General features: G+C 49.6%; 1 protein-coding gene across 1 annotated transcript; it reads right to left on the bottom strand.

Annotated features, from left to right (window-relative positions):
- Positions 1-438: 438 nt before the first annotated feature.
- On the bottom strand, positions 439-17,175 carry MAN2C1 (mannosidase alpha class 2C member 1). The gene is made up of 26 exons (XM_056865838.1): positions 17,057-17,175; positions 15,875-16,000; positions 15,518-15,641; positions 15,140-15,210; positions 13,587-13,764; positions 12,973-13,162; positions 12,202-12,308; positions 11,806-11,916; positions 11,005-11,097; positions 10,594-10,710; positions 9,935-10,030; positions 9,586-9,731; positions 8,801-8,924; positions 8,458-8,579; positions 7,597-7,682; positions 6,837-7,007; positions 6,612-6,694; positions 6,033-6,127; positions 4,890-4,994; positions 4,295-4,451; positions 3,466-3,609; positions 3,037-3,146; positions 1,846-1,925; positions 1,513-1,658; positions 656-759; positions 439-568 (listed from the first exon to the last, which is right to left on the bottom strand). Exons 1-26 carry the CDS (start codon positions 17,173-17,175, stop codon positions 439-441), a joined length of 3,135 nt encoding a protein of 1,044 aa, XP_056721816.1.
- Between the last annotated feature and the right edge of the window lie 2,078 nt (positions 17,176-19,253).

The following is a 19,253-nucleotide window of genomic DNA, read 5'->3' as shown; positions in this document are numbered from 1 at the left end:
AAAGGAAGAGAGACATAAGGGGAAAAAATTAGCACTTCATTCTGTTTCATAAAAGTATTTATTTCCTAGACAAGGAAACGCTTGCTGTGAAATTAGCTACTGCCGGACTAACGCAAGTCAAAGCTAACTGGGGCCTGCGTTTCACGAGGGAGGGGAAATCCTCCTTTCTGACCGAAAGAGCAGCAACCATTTGGCTCACTTGCTCTGGAGGAACCGGCCAGACAGAGCCAAAGGCTGTGTAAATACCTCTGCCCCACACTGCTTCGGTCCCTGCTACTATTCCTGTGGTGTCCCTGCAGGCTTCCCGCAGCTTCCCCCCCCCACCTTTGAAAGCTGTTTCTTTGAATCTGCACCCAGCCCCTTCAATTCAAACCCCCGTCTCCCCACCACCACTACAGAAAAAACAACGGAGAGGAGGAATGGGTGTTCGCCACTGCCTCAAGGGCTGTCCCGCTGTTTCAAAATCAGCAGGACTGAGTGCACTTGGAATGGCGTGAAGGAAAGCTTCACCCCGCGCTCCTCCAACAGCAGAGAGCCCCGAGGATGGGGCCGTTCCAGGAGGTCACACCTAAGAGGGAAGACGAGAGGATAAGGAGCGGAACTCCTGGCACAAGGCATTGCGGGAGTATCCCCAACCCCACCACAATGCACTCACAGGACAGCCTCTTGGACAGGGAGTGAGATCCGGAGCCAGCTCTCGACGGTACCCCCGTGCGACTCGTACAGCCGGATCACGAGTGCGTCCGACCTGTCCTCAGCCTGGGGGAAGCAAAAGGGTCCTCGGATTCAGCACAGCACTGCCGATAAAGGGGAACTAGACACGCATGAACACATGAAGCTGCCTTATACTGAACCAGACCCTCGGTCCATCAAAGCCAGTATTGTCTACTCAGACCGGCAGCGGCTCTCCAGGGTCTCGGGCAGAGGTCTTTCACATCACCTACTTGCCTGGTCCCTTTAACTGGAGATGCTGGGGATTGGACTTGGGAATCTAGGCCTAACTCTAGGTCCATCGTACTCCCTATTATTACTATGTATGGGTGTGAAAGCTGGACAATGAAGAAAGCTGATAGGAAGAAAGCAGATTCCTTTGAAATGTGGTGTTGGAGGAAAGTGTTGCGGATACCCTGGACTGCCAAAAAAACAAATCAGTGGGTTATAGATCAAATCAGGCCTGAACTGACCCTAGAAGCTAAAATGACTAAACTGAGGCTAGCGTATTTTGGTCGCATTATGAGAAGACAAGAGTCACTGGACAAGACCGTCATGCTAGGAAAAGTTGAGGGCAGCAGGGAAAGAGGAAGACCCAACAAGAGATGGATTGACTCAATAAAGGAAGCCATGGCCCTCACTTCGCAAGATCTGAGCAAGGCGGTCAAAGATAGGACATTTTGGAGGACACTGATTCATAGGGTCGCCATGAGTCGGAAGCGACTTGACGGCACTTAACACACACAGACCTAACTCTGCCTCTGCTCCTCCACGGAGGCCAGCGGGTTATAAATACAGTACCTGCTTTACAGTTTCCAGAATGACAGCTGGGGAGTCCACGGAGAAGGCGCTCCAGGCCCGGCAGTGCTCTGAGGCACCGGGCACCGTGTGAAGAGGAAAGTTAAGGTTGTAAGCCTGCTGGATCACCCTGGCCTCCTGGAAGGAACCTGCACAGAAGACGGCAGAGAGGGGCACAGCTGCCGCAAGACGGAGGTTTGCAATACGGGCACCGCCATCATCATGCAACGGGAAGAGGATATTCTCCCCGCCTCCCACCGGTGCTTGGAGGACGTGGCGGGCCCCTTTGGAAGGGCTCTGCCTGCCCTCCCCGGAAGTCGGTTTCGCAGGACTCACCCAGATGGGGCATCACCGCGTAGGTAAACTGGTGGCGTCCAACATCGGCGGTGGCGTCGGGAGACTTCGGTGCCCTTAACCTTGGTGGAAGGAATGGGAAAACAGCTCCAACCTTATCTTTTATTTAAGGTTTAAACACATATTTTTTTTCAAAATAAAATCTGAGATTATAGCTGGAGACCTCCCACCCATTTCTGACTTCTATGACTGAGCATATGAAGCTCCCTTATGCTGAATCAGACCCTTAGTTCATCCAGGTCAGTCTTGCCTACTCAGACTGGCAGCAGCTCTCTCCAGGGTCCCAGGCAGAGAGAGGTCTTTCACATCACCTCCTACCTGATCCTTTTAACTGGAGATCCCGGGGATTGAACACACATGAAGCTGACTTGTACTGAATCAGACCCTTGGTCCATCAAAGTCAGTATTGTCTACTCCGACCGGCAGCGGCTCTCCAGGGTCTCAGGCAGGGGTCATTCCCATCACCTACTTGCCTAGTCCCTTAAACTGGAGATGCCGGCGATTGAACCTGGGATCTCCCGCATGCCAAGCAGAGGCTCTACCACTGAGCCATGACCTATCCCCATGAAGCTGCCTTATACTGAATCAGACCGTTGGTCCATCAAAGTCAGTATTTTCTACTCCGACCGGCAGCAGCTCTCCAGGGTCTCAGGCAGAGGTCTTTCACATCACCTACTTGCCCAGTCCCTTTAACTGGAGATGCTGGGGATTGAACCTGGGACCTTCTGCATGCCAAGCAGATGCTCTACCAGTGAGCCACAGCCCCTTTCCATGGCTCTCCAGGGTCTCAGGCAGAGGTCTTTCACATCACCTACTTGCCTAGTCCCTTTAACTGGAGATGCCGGGGATTGAACCTGGGACCTTCTGTATGCCAAGCAGATGCTCTCCCACCGAGCCACGGCCCCTCCCCAAAGGAAGGGGGAGCCACAAAATAGAAAACTGCTACGCCTTTCATCCACTTCTTTCCAATGGGTCATCTAACCACAACATGATACCTTTGAGTCCCCTCCGTCATTCCATTATACGTACAGAAACAGGTGAATGTGCATCATTAGAACGTGACGTCAGACCTACGTTTGTGTGCTGCGTTTGTGGAGCCCCAAAACACACCGTATCCTTGAGAACCGAGACGCTGCCCCTTCCCTCCCGACAGCCTGTCCCTTCCCGACTCACAGGGAGAGGCTCATCACGTTGCCACGGACTGAGCACCCGTATTTGCAGTCGTTCAGCAGCGCCACCCCGAACCCATGCTCGGAGAGGTCCATCCACTTGTGGCTCCACACCTCAAAAGGAAGCGGCACAAAGAGGTCATGGGGTCAGCGCCCAATCCGAGCAGATGTCAGAGCTGAACTCGCTCCAGGACCGGAGACAGAACGGGAAACATTAAATGCAATTTGCGGGCTTTGAGTTCTACCTCCCACAATGCAGTGATTGGACCTAGGTTTCCCCCGGTTCAGGTGAGAAACTCAAAATGTTACACCATTCTGATGCTTTAAAAAAAATTCCTGAACAGTGCAGGCCGTCTCAAGGGGAGGGGGATCAGTAGGGGATCCTGCTATATTTCCTTGAGTGACAGGATGAAGGGAGCCACGAGATCCTTACCTCAAACCGGGCCGAATCCCAGGACGTATTCCAATGCGTCGGCCTCTGCAAGTGGCCGAACTGGATCTCGTAAGTTGAATTTGGACTCCGAACCCTGACTGGGAATTCCACCTTGAGGAATTTGTGAGCTTCGTTCCAGTCAACCTGCAGATGGCAAGATGCGTGACTGATAATTGTGGGGGTCCTCCTTTCTGTCCCCTGTATCAGTTTGCTCTTGCACAGAATATGCACTACCACTCTCGTTCTCCATGAACGTCACCTTTCAATTAACAGTATTCTGAACACTCAGGTTTTGCTGTAAGGATCGTAGAATCATAGAGTTGGAAGGGACCACCAGGGTCATCTAGTCCAACCCCCTGCACAATGCAGGAAATTCACAACTACCACACCCCCAATGACCCCTACTCCATGCCCAGAAGATGGACAAGGTGCCCTCCCTCTCATCATCTGCCTAAGGCCATAGAATCAGCATTGCTGACAGAGGGACATCTAGCCTCTGCTTAAAAACCTCCAGGGAAAGAGAGCTCACCTTCTCCAGAGGAAGCCTGTTCCACTGAGGAACCGCTCTGACTGTTAGAAAATTCTTCCTAATGTCTAGACGGAAACTCTTTTAATTTCAACCCGTTGGTTCTGGTCCGAGTCCTTCTGGGGCAACAGAAAACAACTCAGCACCCTCCTCTAGATGACAGCCCTTCAAGTACTTGAAGATGGTTCTCATATCCCCTCTCAGTCTTCTCCTCTCCAGGCTAAACATCCTATCTGTCCTGCTAGACTCGTGAGCTGAACGTTTCCCAGTCTCTTTTCCAACCCCCCGTGGGCCTCGTCCCACCTGAGTCTGGAAGCGGACGAACGGGCACGCGGCATCCAGAACGATCTCTTGGGTGAGCGTGCTCTTCTCGCTGATCTGCAGGGAGAATTTCACGCTGCCTCGTAGCCCCCCTGGTAGGGCGACTTCTGCGGGGTTCAGGAGTTGTGTGACGGGCTTCCTGGAAGAGAGCATTGCAAGCAAAGATTCATTTTGGAATCGTAAGTGGGGGGAAGGGGTTTCTTTGGTTGTGAGAACACCAAGTTTCTGGTCCTCGTGATTGAGGTCACAAACCGTGTGAGCTGTTCCGAGTTTACGCTTATGCAAGTTAGACCACAGGTCTTTCTGTTTTCAACAGCCATCTGGATGTTGTGGGGAAATCACATATTTGGTCGTGGCTATCCCACACTGATAATGTCCAATATTCAGTATTACCGTCTCGGAACATGAAGTCTAATGTTTCCACCTATCGTGACCCACAAACCACCCACACGTGCAAAGAGAATCTCCCTGGGATCATTTTTCCTGGTTGATTTGCCACAAGCCCCCAAGGCGGGTGGGATTTGTTTGCACTGATCCTAGAGATACAATTCCGCATTTCTGGGTGCCGAGCACCTACCGGGTCTCCAGGTGATAGTCCATCACGTCCCAGGCATCCCAATACAATGGAACATCATCAAAGATCGCAAACTGGTTTGCACAGCAATCCTCGGGGACCATCTCTCTGAAACGATCAGGACAGAACAGTCAAGGAACTGTACCAGGTACAGGGGAGGGGCTCTGGCTCACTGGAAGAGCCTCTGCTTGGCATGCAGAAGGTCCCAGGTTCAATCCCTGTCATCTCCAGTGGAAAGAACCAGGCAGTATGTGACGTGAAAGACCTCTGCCTGAGACCCTGGAGAGCCGCTGCTGGTCTGAGCAGAAATACTGACCTTAACATACTGATGGTCTGATTCAGTATAAGGCAGTTTCACGAGTGTTTGGGTTACCTTCCAGTCCATACACCAGAGGCTGGGTTTGGCCTGGGTTTTGCATTCCTGAAGGAGACTCTTCCTATATGTGACCTTCCCCATGCCATTAGATCATTAACTGAGACCCTACTCTGCATTCTGCTATTTACCAAGCTATGTCCATTCAGTGTGGCCTTGTTAGTGGTGGCACCCACCCACAGGAAAGCAGTTAAGAAGAGTTGGTTTTTATATGCCGACTTTCTTTATCACTTAAGGGAGAATCAAAGAGGCTTAAAATCAACCTTCCCTTCTCCCCCCCCCCCACAACAGACACCCTGTGAGGTGGGTGGGGCTGAGAGAGCTCTAACAGAGCTGTGACTTGCCCAAGGTCACCCAGCTGGCTTCGTGTGGAGGAGTGGGGAAACAAATCCAGTTCTCCAGATTAGCCTCCGCCGCTCATGTGGAGGGATGGGGGATCAAACCAGGTTCTCCAGATCAGAGTCCACCGCTCCAAACCACCACTGTTACCCACTACCCACTATAGAGTGAGCCCCTCTCCATAAGTAATTCCATGGACCCTTCTCTCCCCCACCCCAAGGCATTTGCAATTTAAAAGGATTAGGTCACTTGTGAGGGAAAAGACCCCTGCCTGAGACCCTGGAGAGCAGCTGCCAGTCTGAGTAGACAATAGCGACTTTGATGGACCAAGGATCTTAACATAGGTCAGTCTTGTCTACTTGGTTTAGGCTGCCGCTTGCATTCAGGCAGGATGAAGTTAGGATTGGATGCACCCCTAATGGGTTTAAAAGTACCTCTTGGAGTGGATTAAGCGAAGCGAGGTCACACGTCCCATAGAATCCAGACAGACTTGGAGGATGCCGTTCTCCATGGTAAAAGAGCCGTCTGCCTGGAGAAAAAGTTAGCGTAGGTGCCTTGCCCAGGATGCAGCGGTTTAAATGAGCCTGTGCGAATTTGTAGGGGGGGGGAAACTGTTTTGCCTTACATTTAAAATACAGCTGAGATCCTGAGATTGTTGGCTTCCTAGAGGCAGCTGCTTGGCCACTGTGTGAACAAAATGCTGGACTTGACGGGCCTTTGGTGTGATCCAGCAGGGCTCTGCTTAGTTATTTAATCCATTGGCACCCTGCCTTTCTCCCCAATAGGGAAACAAAGCAGCTTACATCAATCTCTTCTCACAACAACCCTGTGAGGCACATTAGACTGAGAAAGTGCGCTTCCATGGCATGAGTGGGGATTCGAACCCAGGTCTCCTAGAAACTAGTCTGACACTCTTATCCACCACGCCACACTGGCTCTCTTATTGACACCTTCCCTCTACATGGGGTTACTACTCAGATTTTTTTCTGACGAAATCCATAAAAGCAGCTCACATTTTTGGATACCGTCACGGGATGCGGAGAGGGTAACAGATCCTGAACGGCACAGTAACCCATGCTGGGAACCGTCACTAAAGCTGGAGGGGAAAGACATAACACCTGTTCAGATTTTTGTTTGCTTGTTTGTTTCAAACGTGAATGGAAATATCAACCTTAGTCAGACATGGTTGCCAAGTATCCGCCTTTTTATCAGATAGGTCGTCTGGGGACCGTGACTACCTAAAGCCTGGGACCCGCCCGGTCCAGCTTTGGAGATGACTTCTGTCCGTTCCCACGGCAACGTGTTGACAACAAGGATGCTCTCAGGCGTCCCTTGACCGTTCCCCGACAGATCCCCAAACAAAAACTGCATAGCGTCAGTTAGAAGAGGAACTCCGGCATCTTGAATTTCTGGGGACGAATGACAAGGATGTTTAAGAAGACGACATACCTATCTGAAGTAAATTAAGGGGTGCAGGTATATGGGCAAACACAAAATGGGAACCGCAGCTTTCAATCAGTAAACCTGGGTTCTTAGTCCACAGACGTTTACACTGGAAAATTGTGTTTAGCCTTTAAGAGACCTCTAGGCTCCTGTATAATCTGTGCAACCCCTCTGGAATGATTTTCACGCAGGTGAGACTACAAATCAAATCTTCATCCTAGAAGAAGTGACCCGGGAGAGGTATGGCGATTTCCTCTGAGGTTCTGCTAAACTGAGTGTGGCTTTTGCTAAATCCCCATTCAAAGGCTAGGCTGTAGTATCTGACACATGAACACATGAAGCTGCCTTCTACTGAATCAGACCCTCGGTCCATCAAAGTCGGTATTGTCTACTCAGACCGGCAGCGGCTCTCCAGGGTCTCAGGCAGGAGTCCTTTGCATCACCTCCTTGCCTAGTCCCTTTAACTGGAGATGCTGGGGATTGAACCTGGGACCTTCTGCATGCCAAGCAGATGCTCTACCACTGAGTCACGGCCCCTCCTTCTCCCCAACTTACCGGAATAGTATCTCATGGCGTCCTCAGCTACCAGCTGGATGCAGCTTCCGGGCAACACGTCATGGAACTGATTCAGGAGCAACAGCCTGAGTGAAAGAAAATACATGACACCCCAGAAAGAGAACTGCCTTACCTTCTACATGCAATATATGCATCTTAATTCAAATAGATATCCTTGAGAGACCTCGCCAAACATTAAGGGGGGAAAATGTGCTATCGAATTTCAGATAATCCTCCCCCCCCCCCATTTCAGGTTTTTGTATAAACAGACTTCCACAGTGAATTTGGAATCTGAAACTATATACGGAGTCTACGTTTTCAGTTTTTAAAAATGAAAGCAAGGTTTCAGACCTCAGGGTTGTGAAGATATATTTGGCAAGGGGGCAAACAGTGCAAACCATGACCTGGATGGCCCAGGCTTACCCGATCGCGGAAGTTAAGCAAGGTCGACCCTGGTTAGTACTCAGATGGGAGACCACCAGGGAAGTCCAGGGTCGCTACGCAGAGGCCGGCAATGGCAAACCACCTCTGAACGTCTCTTGCCTTGAAAACTTTACAGGGTCACCATAAGTCAGCTGTGACTTGGCGATACTTTCCACCACCCAACAGTGCAAGCTTCCTTATCCGTGGTCGTCTCCACGGGGATTTCTCTTCCTCTTTTGACCTGGGGTTGGATCCAACCAACTGCAGCTGAAGAACATTTACGAATGGGAGCTCAGCAGCTTCCTCAAACACTGCTGCTGATTGGGGTGCAGGGGGGGTGCAGGGAACACTCTGTCCCAAATAAGACGTTGATCCTTCACTTCAACCTACAGAGTCCTGCCTGCTGCAGAAAATCAATTGGCCCGTTCAGAGCTTTACCTCCAGAGATGCCGCAGCTTAGCAGAGGGGTACCGGATGGAGCTTTTCCTCGACAAAGCCAAGCTGCTCAGCACTTCGACGTCATGGAGCAGGCGTTCGCACTCCCGATTCCCCTTTTTAATCTGACTCCAAAAGGAAGGGGGGAAAGGCTTGGGGTTGACACAAGCTCAAGAACAGAGGACCATTCACAGGGGATAAAAGGGGAGAGGTGTCTGATGGGCGTCGGCCTTCAGGATTGTAAACCTGCCGGCAGGGTTTGACCTTTTTAATGTCATGGCTATACCGCGCGCCAGCGTTAACTACCCTCTGATGTCCTTTTCTGGCGTTCCCGGGGTGCACCAACCTGTCCGTGGGTGGTGTATGTGCCGTTATGCAACTCTAAGAAGAGTTCTCCAACCCAGGTGCACAGCTGGCCCTCTGCCTTTTCCAGGGCAGAGAAAAACTGGTCGGGAGTGGACATCTGGACCCTGCAAACGAGAAAGCCAAACCGAACAAACGATAAGACTGGGAGACTTCACCCTCCTTGTGAAAGGGAATACAAATAGGTACATTTTGGAAGAAGAGTTGGTTTTTATATGCCGACTTTCTCTACCACTTAAGGGAGAATCAAACCTGCTTACACTCGCCTTCCCTCCCCCTCCCCACAACAGACACCCTGTGAAGTAGGTGGGGCTGAGAGAGTGTGACTAGCCCAAGGTCACCCAGCTGGCTTCGTGTGTAAGAGTGGGGAAACAAACCCAGTTCACCGGACTGGCCTCCGCTGCTCATGTGGAGGAGTGGGGAATCGAACCCGGTTCTCCAGATCAGACTCCACTGCTCCGAACCACCGCTCTTAACTACTATACCACGCTGGCTCCTGAGATCTCTTTTCCTCTACAAGCAAGAAATGGGATATATTTATGGCTCTTCCTGGGCATCTCCCTCCTTTTCTTCCCACCCCAATGTCCCTGGATCGGTTCCTCATTCAGACTTGCGGCCTCGGTTTCAGCTCCCCTTCCCTTCAATTTAAGGATGCTGCTCTCGTAACCAACACCTTGTCCAGTTATGATCTTTTGAACACTGGCTTTCATTGTTGCGTTTTCCTTCTTTAACGGGGTGGCCCACGTTGTGCTGCCAAGGGAGTCTGACCTGGGCAAGCAGTCTGTATCCTTCATCCTCTTTAAGCGATCCAGCATCGTCTGCGTCGGGCCGCCTCCCCCATCTCCAAACCCAAACAGAGCGGCGCTGTGGTTCACCCGGCCCTTGTCTCTGTTGTTCTTCAGGGTTTTTAACATCTAGGAGAAGATCAGATGCGCGTGTGAAACTCTTGTCGGTTTCACAACGGCAGATTCAACACGAAGGTTCCTCTCAAACCCCCAGTGAACATTATTGATGGCTCAATAACCAATGCCGTCCTAAACAGAGTTTAGCATTAAAGGACTCTGCTTGCTTCCTCCAGGGGAGATGGAACAAGACCACGGCTGGTGGCTTCACTCACCTCCTCCACACGTCCAGCCAGCCCATAGGAATCCGCTGGCGGGAAGTGAGCCAGAACCTGAGAACCATCAATGCCTTCCCAGAAGAAGGTGTTGTGCTGAAGAAGAAGAAGAAGAAGAGTTTGTTGACTTTCTCTACCACTTAAGAAAGAATCAAACTGGCTTAGAATAGTTTGTTTTTGTACCCTGATTTTCTCTACCTTTAAGGAGAATCAAACCAGCTTACAATCTCCTTCCTTGCCTCTCCCCACAACAGAAACCTTGTGAGGTAGGCGGGACTGAGAGAGTCCCGGGGGGAACTGTGACTAGCCCAAGGTCACCCAGCTGGCTTCATATGGAGGAGTGAGGAATCAAACCCAGTTCACCAAATTAGTCCACCGCTCTTAACCACTGCACCATGCTGGCTCTCCAGGAAAGGAAATAAGGAATTTTTTTATAGGTTCCTCTGTGGCCCATTGTGGGATTACCCACTAGCAACATTAACCCCTTCTCCAGATTAGAGTCCATCACTCCAAACCACCACACCAAGCTGGCTCTCAAGAAGAAGGCCACGGTTGAGGGCACAAAACTCATCTCACCAAGTCAGCGGGCCGAGTTGAACAACGTAAGCACCTCTTTAGTCCCCCTCCCTTACACCCCTCCCCAAAAAAGCTCCGCTCACCGGGAAAGTGTTCACGAGGTTCCAGCTAAGCTTCTGGGTCAGGAACCGGCGTATCCCACATCCGCGCATCAACTGGGGCAACTGGGCCGAGTAGCCGAAAGTGTCCGGCAACCAGAACTGGTTCAGCAAACAGGAGGGGGGCGGGTAGATAAAAATGTCTGTGTAAGGCCAAAGGCTGTAACTATATAACAAAAACAACTGCCCAGGCAGTGATAAACAAAACAATAAAAGAAAATACAACAAAGTTTAAAAAAAAAGTTTTAAAATTGTCAGGACCAGGGCATAGATGTCGAGCCACACACGAGAACGGTGGGAATTTAAAACACAACCGTGCACTCGGAAGATGCTCGTTTTGGAGAGGAATCCCAGGAGAGTGCATGGGGGGCTGCAAGAATGCAAACAAGCTTGTACCTCGGAGCAGAGCTTCCCAAACTCCTGCTGGAAGAATCGCTGCCCTTGCAGGAACTGGCGAACCATGGACTCCCCACTGGGAAGGTTCCCATCCTGGGGAAGAACGACAGGCAAGCCTATGTCACTTTCAAGCCACATAAAGCTGCTGTATACTGAGTCAGACCCTTAGTCCAGCAAGGTCGATATTGTCTACTCTAACTGGCAGCTGCTCTCCAGGGTCTCAGTCTCAGGTCTTTCACATCATCTCCTACCTGGTCCTTTTCATTGGAGATGCTGAGGATTGAACTTGGGACCTTTTGCATGTAAACCAGATGCTTTACCACTGAGCTACGGCCACTCCCTTGAAAGCTGTGAACACATTAAGCCGCCTTATACTGAATTAGATCATCGGTCCATCAAGATCAGCACTGTCTACTCAGACTGGCAGCGGCTCTCCAGGGTCTCAGGCGGAGGTCTTTCACAACCCCTACTGCCTGGTCCTTTTTAACTGGATATGCCAGGGATTGAACCTGGGACCTTCTGCATGCAAAGTACTGAGCCACAGCCCCTGCCCCTAAAGCCTCTTGTTTCATACTTTGTATTCTAGATGTAGCAGTCATTATCTTTCACTAGTGGCCCTGGTTGTAAAATTAAGCGCTGCAGCTTCCTTTTAAAAAGGAATCCTTTCCTTTCAAAAGGAAAAAAAAAATCTGCCCAGTGCTTTCCTTATCAACCAATAGGTGCCCCCTTCTCTAGCCTTAGGAGACCAGGTTTCATGACTGCTAGGAAGATGGGGTCAGGCAAAGATTGCTGCGCCCTTACCATTTCCACCCACGTGCCCCCCACAGGGATGAAGCGTCCTTCTTTAGCAAAGTCTTGAATCTTTGCATACAGACCAGGATAGTGGCTCTTCACCCATTCGAACTGCTGGGCCTGTAGACGAGAGGGCGGCGGTAGGTTAGGGTGACTGGACCACGGTTCATGTCAGAGCGGGGATTTGAACCCAGGATTCCCAAATCCTATTCCGGCACTCTAACCACCGTACCACTCTCGTTCTCCATGAACGACATCTTTCAACTGCTACTAACTGAATGGCACAGGGGAGGCCGTTGCAACCCCTCTTATCAAGAGTGCGCCAACTCGGAGCCTGAAAAAAGAAGTCCTAGTAACACTCGTGAGCTTGACTGAGAGACAGGTCCACGTAAATATTGATAATACCTGTGAGCAGACGAAGGTGAAGTCTGGGTTCTTCTCCATCAGGCGTATGACTGTCACCCAGCTGCGTGCACATTTACGGATCGTCTCTTCGTAAGGCCACAACCAAGCTGTGGAGAGAATGGCCGGCAGAAGGCGCATCTGAGATGGGCGCATCGTTTATCGCCGCTGTGATTCTAGGCTTTCTGCCCCCACAGCAGACAGAGAGAGAAATAAGATTCTCATTTCGGATTCAAACCAATTTGGGTTTCCAAGACAAGGGTAAACAGTCAACAATGTGACTGATCTTTGGGTACGATTAAGGTGCTAGATTCTGCAGACAAGAAACGCACATTCTGAGATCAGCACAATTTATTGACAAGTACATATATATACACATTACAAACAAATTTATTCCTGTGGAATCCCCACCACAGATGCCCAAATTCACCCCATCTATTCTCTTTCCAGCTTAGTGGCTATCAACTCTGTCCTTGCCAAATTATTATAAAGTTTAATTCAGAAACGTGAATATGCGAAGGAAGGATACTGAGACTGGCAGAACACTGTAATCTTACAATCTGCCGGTTATGTTAATCCAATAGACAGACGTCCCCCTCTTACATAAACTCATGCAGCTAGAGTTTGCTTCCCTATACTTCACGAATGTCCTTTCCAACAGGTACCCCACCACGTCTACAAACACCACTTAGCTGAACTGGGCAAGAAGCCCCCTTTGGACCAGATTCCTACAGATCAGATTTAAGAAATTCCTACCCAGGCGTCTCTTCTTACCGGAATCTATGTGGCAGTGGCCCATGGCGTGAATGACATGCTGGCTGTCTCCGTTCTTCTGGCCGAAGACTGAACGGGCCACTTCACGGACTACCGGGAAAGTCGACGGATCGGTGACATCGCACAGATTAACCATCTGATTGGCTGCATAAAGTGCCTGGAAGCTCCGCTGGTTTTCCTCCCCGAGGAGCTGAATACCCAAGTATAAAATGCAAGTTACTGATATCACTTAGTGATCTTGGGCTGCCAGGAGAATGAAAGGTAGCCTCTCCCTCCGCCCACTACTAAGAGACTGCCTGCGTGGTGTAGTGGTTAAGAGAGGCGAACTCGAATTTGGAGAACTAGGTTTGATTCCCCACTCCTCCACATGAAGCCTGCTGGGTGACCTTGGGCTAGTCACAGTTCTCTCTGAACTCTTTCAGCCCCACCTACCTCACAAGGCATCTGTTGTGGGGAGGGAAAGGTAAGCCGCTTTGAGACTCCTTAAAGGTAGAGAAAAGCGGGGTATAAAAACCAACTCTTCTTCTAAGAACTGGGGCACCTCCATGTTGTACATCATTACAAAAGAAATCAGAAGCTAAAAGATGCTTGAGAACAGGGGTCCTTAACTTTACCTTGGCCATATCCAGAAGGATCTCAAAGTCTACCAGAAGCTCATGGACATCCCGGTTGAAGACTACCAGCTCCGCCTTCTGCAAGGAGAACCTCTTGTCCGGATCCGGCGGGGCAATCATGCTGCCTTTCCCAGCTCCGAAGAGGCCGTTGCAGGCAACCTCCACATACAGGGTCAGACTACCAAACAAAGAACTATCAGCAATCAGAAAGCCAGCGTGGTGTAGTGGTTAAGAGCGGTGGTTTTGAGTGGTTGAGTCTGATCTGGAGAACCGGGTTTGATTCCCCTCTCCTCCACATGAGCAGCGGAGGCTAATCGGGTGAACTGGGTTTGGTTTCCCCACTCCTCCACACGAAGCCAGCTGGATGACCTTGGGCTAGTCACAGCTCTCTTAGAGCTCTCTCAGCCCCACCTACCTCACAGGGTGTCTGTTGTGGGGAGGGGGAGGGCAGGAGATTGTAAGCTAGTTTGACTCTTCTTTAAGTGGTAGAGAAAGTCGGCATATAAAAACCAACTCTTCTTCTTCCTCTTCCTCTTGCTTCACATTTTATTGGGCATCCTAAGGTTGCTAGATGCTAATTCCTAATTGTCCTGCTGCAGAGCTGTAACTTGAAGGCACAGAGATTTCCTAGAGTTCGCTAATAAAATACATTCCCAGCCCGACCTGGGCAGGGTTTTCCTTCCCTACTTTGCATGTAGAGCCCTGCAATCCGTAAGGGAGAAACTGCTACATATTTGCATTTAATTCCTGTAACAGGGGTGGATGCTGTTGCATCTCTGGTTGCTAACCAGTCTTGTCAGGACAAGTTAGCAGGCGGAGTTGCAACAGTATCCAAATCTTCCCTGTCAATACCAGTAACTGCACTGTTAACAATTCTCTATGTACTCTCATTCACTCTAATAGATGGACCTACAACTATTGCCAGCTTGAAAGTATCTGTTTGTGGGGAAGACAAAATGGCAACTGTTTCCTTCCACTGTAGAACATTCTGCCAGGAGAAGCTAGAAGATACAACTTATTTCATGTGAATATTGAAGATGCAGAATGCTGTACCCTAGCAGCAAGGCAAACACTATCAGATAGCAGAGGAAAAGAGCAAGAGTCCAGTAGCACCTTAAAGACTAACAACATTTCTGGCAGGGTAGGAGCTTTCGTGAGCCACGGCTCACTTCTTCAGATAGCTTCAGTGAGCTGTGACTCACAAAAGCTCCTACCCTGCCAGAAATTTTGTTAGTCTTTAAGATGCTACTGGACTCTTGCTCTTTTCTACTGCTACAGACAAACACGGCTATCCATCGTGAACTATCAGATAGGTTTGGGGGTCCTTAGAAAAGCTTTGATCCTTTGATGTCCCAACCTTTGCAGCAGCTGGGCTGGGATCTTTGTTGCATCAGGTAACTACCAATTGCATTTTCAAGGTCAAGTTAAAAGGCAAACAGAACAAAGCAGACACTGGTCACCATCATCGGGCCCAAAGAATCTACCCTCCCTGCCTTACCAAAATACTCAACGGGGAATCCCCCCTAAAAAGACAGAAGGGCTTCCTGCCTCACCTGTGAGGATCTATCTCCTTAAGACGGTCTGTCAGGATGTAGCTGGTCTTCTCACCTTCTAAAGTCAAGCCCTGTCCACAAAGGAAGAAAGAGGTTCCAGGGTTATGCTGCGTGCTAGGAGGCGCACTGTAACCACTCAAGAGACTAACAGAGATGGCTTGCCACTGCTTGCTTCTACATAATGACCCTGGACTTCCTTGGTGGTCTCCCATCCAAATATTAACCAAGGCCAGCCCAGCTCAGGGCCAGAACTGCATAGCTTCCTGATTGCTGTAATTCCATTATTCTCTGCATGAAGAATGGACAGCTTGAAGAAGTGGGGAAGCCCAATGAAAACCCATCCCACCCCAATGTGTACCGAGATGGGCTTCCGCTCACCTGAACAGGTTGGGCATCCTTCCAAACCATTCCCTCTCCTTCGCACTCCCACTGAAGGTGCACTTCTTTCCCTGCCCACTCTCTGGGGATGCTGAGATCAATTTTGAACCAGCAAGTCTTCCATCTGAAAGAAATGGTTCTTTTTCTTGGGGATTTTCTATAGGTATGGGGGTTGCCTCCTCTCAGGCTTTGACTGCGAGGGCCAGGTTTGGAGGCTCCTTCTCAGTGTCTTGATAGGAAACCTGAGGGCCATCAACTGGTTTGAAGGATGGTACAATTCCTAGTGAGTGTGGGGAAGCGGGACCAGGGTGCAAGCTCTCTTATGTTCCTTTCACGCTTTTAGAAGGGGATACTTACGTGTTTCCAAAACTGTCCCCAACTTTGACGGGCTGGAATACTTGTTGGACAGCTTCCTCGTATGGGATCCGTTCCAGGGTTTCAAAGCAAGAGAGAGATTCCAGTGAGCAGGTATCACCAAACAACCTGCAGTTCAAAATGGCACAACAGAGACAAGTGATTAAAATGTGGAATTCACTGGCAGAGGATGTAGTGATGGCCACAGGCGTAGATGGCATTAAAAGGGGATTATTCATGGGGGACATGTCTATCAGAGGCTACTAGCCATGGTGACTAAAAGGAAGCTCCATGTTCAGAGGCGGTCAGCCTCTGAATCCCAATGCTAGGAGGCAACATCAGGGGAAGGCCTCAGCATCTCTGCCCTGTTGCCGGCTGTCCAGAGGAACTGGTTGGCCACTGTGTGGGACAGGATGCGGGACTAGATGGACCCCTGGTCTGATCCAGCAGGGCTCTTCTTATGTTCTTACGACATCACCTCTTGGAAGTGGTGTTAGAACCATAGAACATCCATAGGCCTACATAAAGACAAATGTGTGCCACACTGTGACCCAGAGGTTATTTTTTATTTGAGAGCTGCCACAGAAACATTTGGCCAAAGTGGAAAACAAAGCCCCTGCCTTGAAACTAGATGCGTGCCTGGCTCAGGGAACTTAGCATGCAGTGCCAAGTGTACAGAAAGTAGTCTGTTTACACTGAGATCAGAAATTGGTAGATGGAACCTCCATGTTCAGAGGCAGTATATCTGCATGCACACCAGTTCCCAGGGAACCGCACGGGGCGAAGGCTTTTGTCTTTGTGCCCTGCTTGTAAGACTTCCAGAGGCTGCATCTGGTCAGTTATTGTGGGAAACAAGATGCTGGACAAATGCACCTTTTGACACTCACTCAGTGCTCTAAACAAATAAAAGTTTACACTGAGATAATCAGAAATGGCTAGATGGAACCTCCATGTTCAGAGGCAGTATATCTGCATGAACACCAGTTCCCAGGGAACAGCACGGGGCGAAGGCTTTTGTCTGCGTGCCCTGCCTGTAAGACCTTCCCAGATGCAGCATCTGGTCGGTCATTGCGGGAAACGGGATGCTGGGCCAATGCACCTTTTTGACACTCGCTCAGAGCACTAAGCTAGTAAAAGAGGGGGACCGATTTTAGCGACGGACCGACACGTCCCCGGGCCTCCCACCTGCCCCGGAGGTTGCAATCCGCGAAGTAGACGTCGGAGACGAACTTTTCCACTCGCTCGAGCGCGGTGCGCCGGTGCTTCAGCACCACGGGCTGCAAACTTTGCCCGGGGCCAGCCATGGTCCTCCCTGGCAAAAACTTTCCTCCTGCGGTGCAGCACCCAAATGACTCCGGCGAGCCCCGCGGACCAGGCACGGTGGTTCCTGCCTCCCCGGCAAGCGTGTGCAGTGGAAGGAAATGAATCCTCCTCTTTCAGTTGCCCTTTACGGGAACTATGGAAAGCTACCCGGGAAAGGTGTTGCAATTTCCTTTGAGATCCTGCTAAACCACTGGTTCCCAACCAGGGGTCCTCGAGAACGAAATTAAGGTCCGCGAAACAAAGTTATAAACCCATAATAAATTAATATTTTCAATTAAAAGTTCTTTATTATAAAAATATATATTCAAATATTATTCTAAGTTTAATGTTTAACTAACAGTTATGATTAAAGTTTATTTTCAAATTCTCTGAATTTTTATTTTGAACCTTGGGGTTCCCTGCACCGAACAAAAAAGTCCTAGTGTTCCCCGGTCAAAAAAAGGTTGGGAACCGCTGTGCTAAACGGCTCGAGGCTTTTGTTAAATCCCCATTCAAAGGCTAGTAGGCTGCAGTTATCTGACCCACAGCAATGGGATTTTTTTTTATGTTCGCCCCAGGAACTTCTCTGAAGAGTAGGACTTTGAGGAGGCTGGAGTTGGTTCCTTATTCCCAGTTCGTTCCCTATTCCCAGTTCCTTATTCACATTTCCTAGTTCCTGGATCATTTTGGGGACATTTCAAAAGCTCTGCACCCCAAAATTTGGATTGGACCACCACATATCATACACCCCCCACATTCAGGGGACTGTGCCCTTCGAGATGGCGCATGCTGGGTCCTGGTCCAAAGCCCGGTTCTTGTGCCAGCGGCTTCCGAGTGGGGTGACCCAGGACAGATGCCCGTACAGACACTGCACCCCAAAATAATCTTTGGACCACTTAAAATGAAACATCCCCACACCAACTTCAGCCTCCTAGGACTTCGGCCCTTGCTCGCTCGCTCTGCTCCTGATCTCACTCTAACCACCACATCAGAGTGGTTGAGGGATGACAACCTCCAGGGGGGGACCTGGGGGGGACACCCCCCCTCCCTCCCAGAATTACAGCTCATCTCCAGACTACAGAGATCAGGTCCCCTGGAAAAAATGGATGTTTTGGAGAGTGGACTTTATAGCATTGTACCCCACTGAGGTCCCTGCCCTCCCCTGAGGTCCCTGCCCTCCCCAGGCTCCATCCCCAAGACTCCAGGAGTTTCCCAAAATGAATATAAATCACTGTGTGTGTGTGTTAAGTGCCGTCAAGTCGCTTCCGACTCATGGCGACCCTACGAGTCAATGTCCTCCAAAATGTCCTATCTTTGACAGCCTTGCTCAGATCTTGCAAATTGAAAAATTACTAGAGCCATGTAAAATAAAAGTGAATCAAAGCAGTACAAAAAAAGTTGTCAAATTGAAACCACTAATATTTATATTGTATCTATACTTTTATTCCATTATATTTAATATTTACACAGCAATATTAAATGTATATCTATACGTATGTTACATCTAATATTCATATTACGTGGGTGTTAAGTGCCGTCAAGTCGCTTCCGACTCATGGCGACCCTATGAATGAAAGTCCTCCAAAATGTCCTCTTTGAATTGATATTATACCTATACTTTTATTAAATTGTATTTGACATATATTTATATAACAATATATTTAATATATAAATTAATAAATTTTATATATGTGTATATATACACATTATATAAATATATTAAACAAAATAAAAATATATTAAACAAAATTGCTTTTTTTTTTTACTTCCCCCCTTTTATTGCATTGGAAGTCATTTTTACATCCCCTTCCTTTTATAATTACAAAATCACGCTATTATTTTTTAAAGGCGACTGGGCTCTTCCATTGCGTTCAGCCGACCCCCCCCTTCTCGAGGCCAGAACCCCCAAACTCTCGCGAGAGTCCCGACACCGCTATCTCTGCCTCTCGCCTCCCCCCCCCTCCTTCGTCGGAGAAAAGCCTCGCGAGCTTTCCGCCCCCTTTCCTTTCTTACCGACGCCGCGGATCTCGCGAGAGTTGGCCAGGCGGCCGCCCCACCCCCGTGAGGGACTGGAGGGGAG

Source organism: Euleptes europaea, chromosome 20 (genome assembly GCF_029931775.1).
Source record: "Euleptes europaea isolate rEulEur1 chromosome 20, rEulEur1.hap1, whole genome shotgun sequence".
In the NCBI taxonomy this organism is placed as follows: Eukaryota; Metazoa; Chordata; class Lepidosauria; order Squamata; family Sphaerodactylidae; genus Euleptes; species Euleptes europaea.
This window is presented reverse-complemented; position numbering and strand designations above follow the sequence as displayed.

Bases quoted from the DNA above. Each gene is read 5' to 3' on its own strand.
- MAN2C1 (XM_056865838.1), bottom strand. From the start codon at position 17,175: ATGGCTGGCCCCGGGCAAAGTTTGCAGCCCGTGGTGCTGAAGCACCGG. The intron at 13,765-15,139 runs GTGAGGCAGGAA...TTTGTTTGGTAG, and splicing joins AAGGAGATAGATCCTCACAG to TCTGACCCTGTATGTGGAGG. The intron at 569-655 runs GTGAGTGCATTG...CTTCCCTCTTAG, and splicing joins CCTGTCCAAGAGGCTGTCCT to GTGTGACCTCCTGGAACGGC.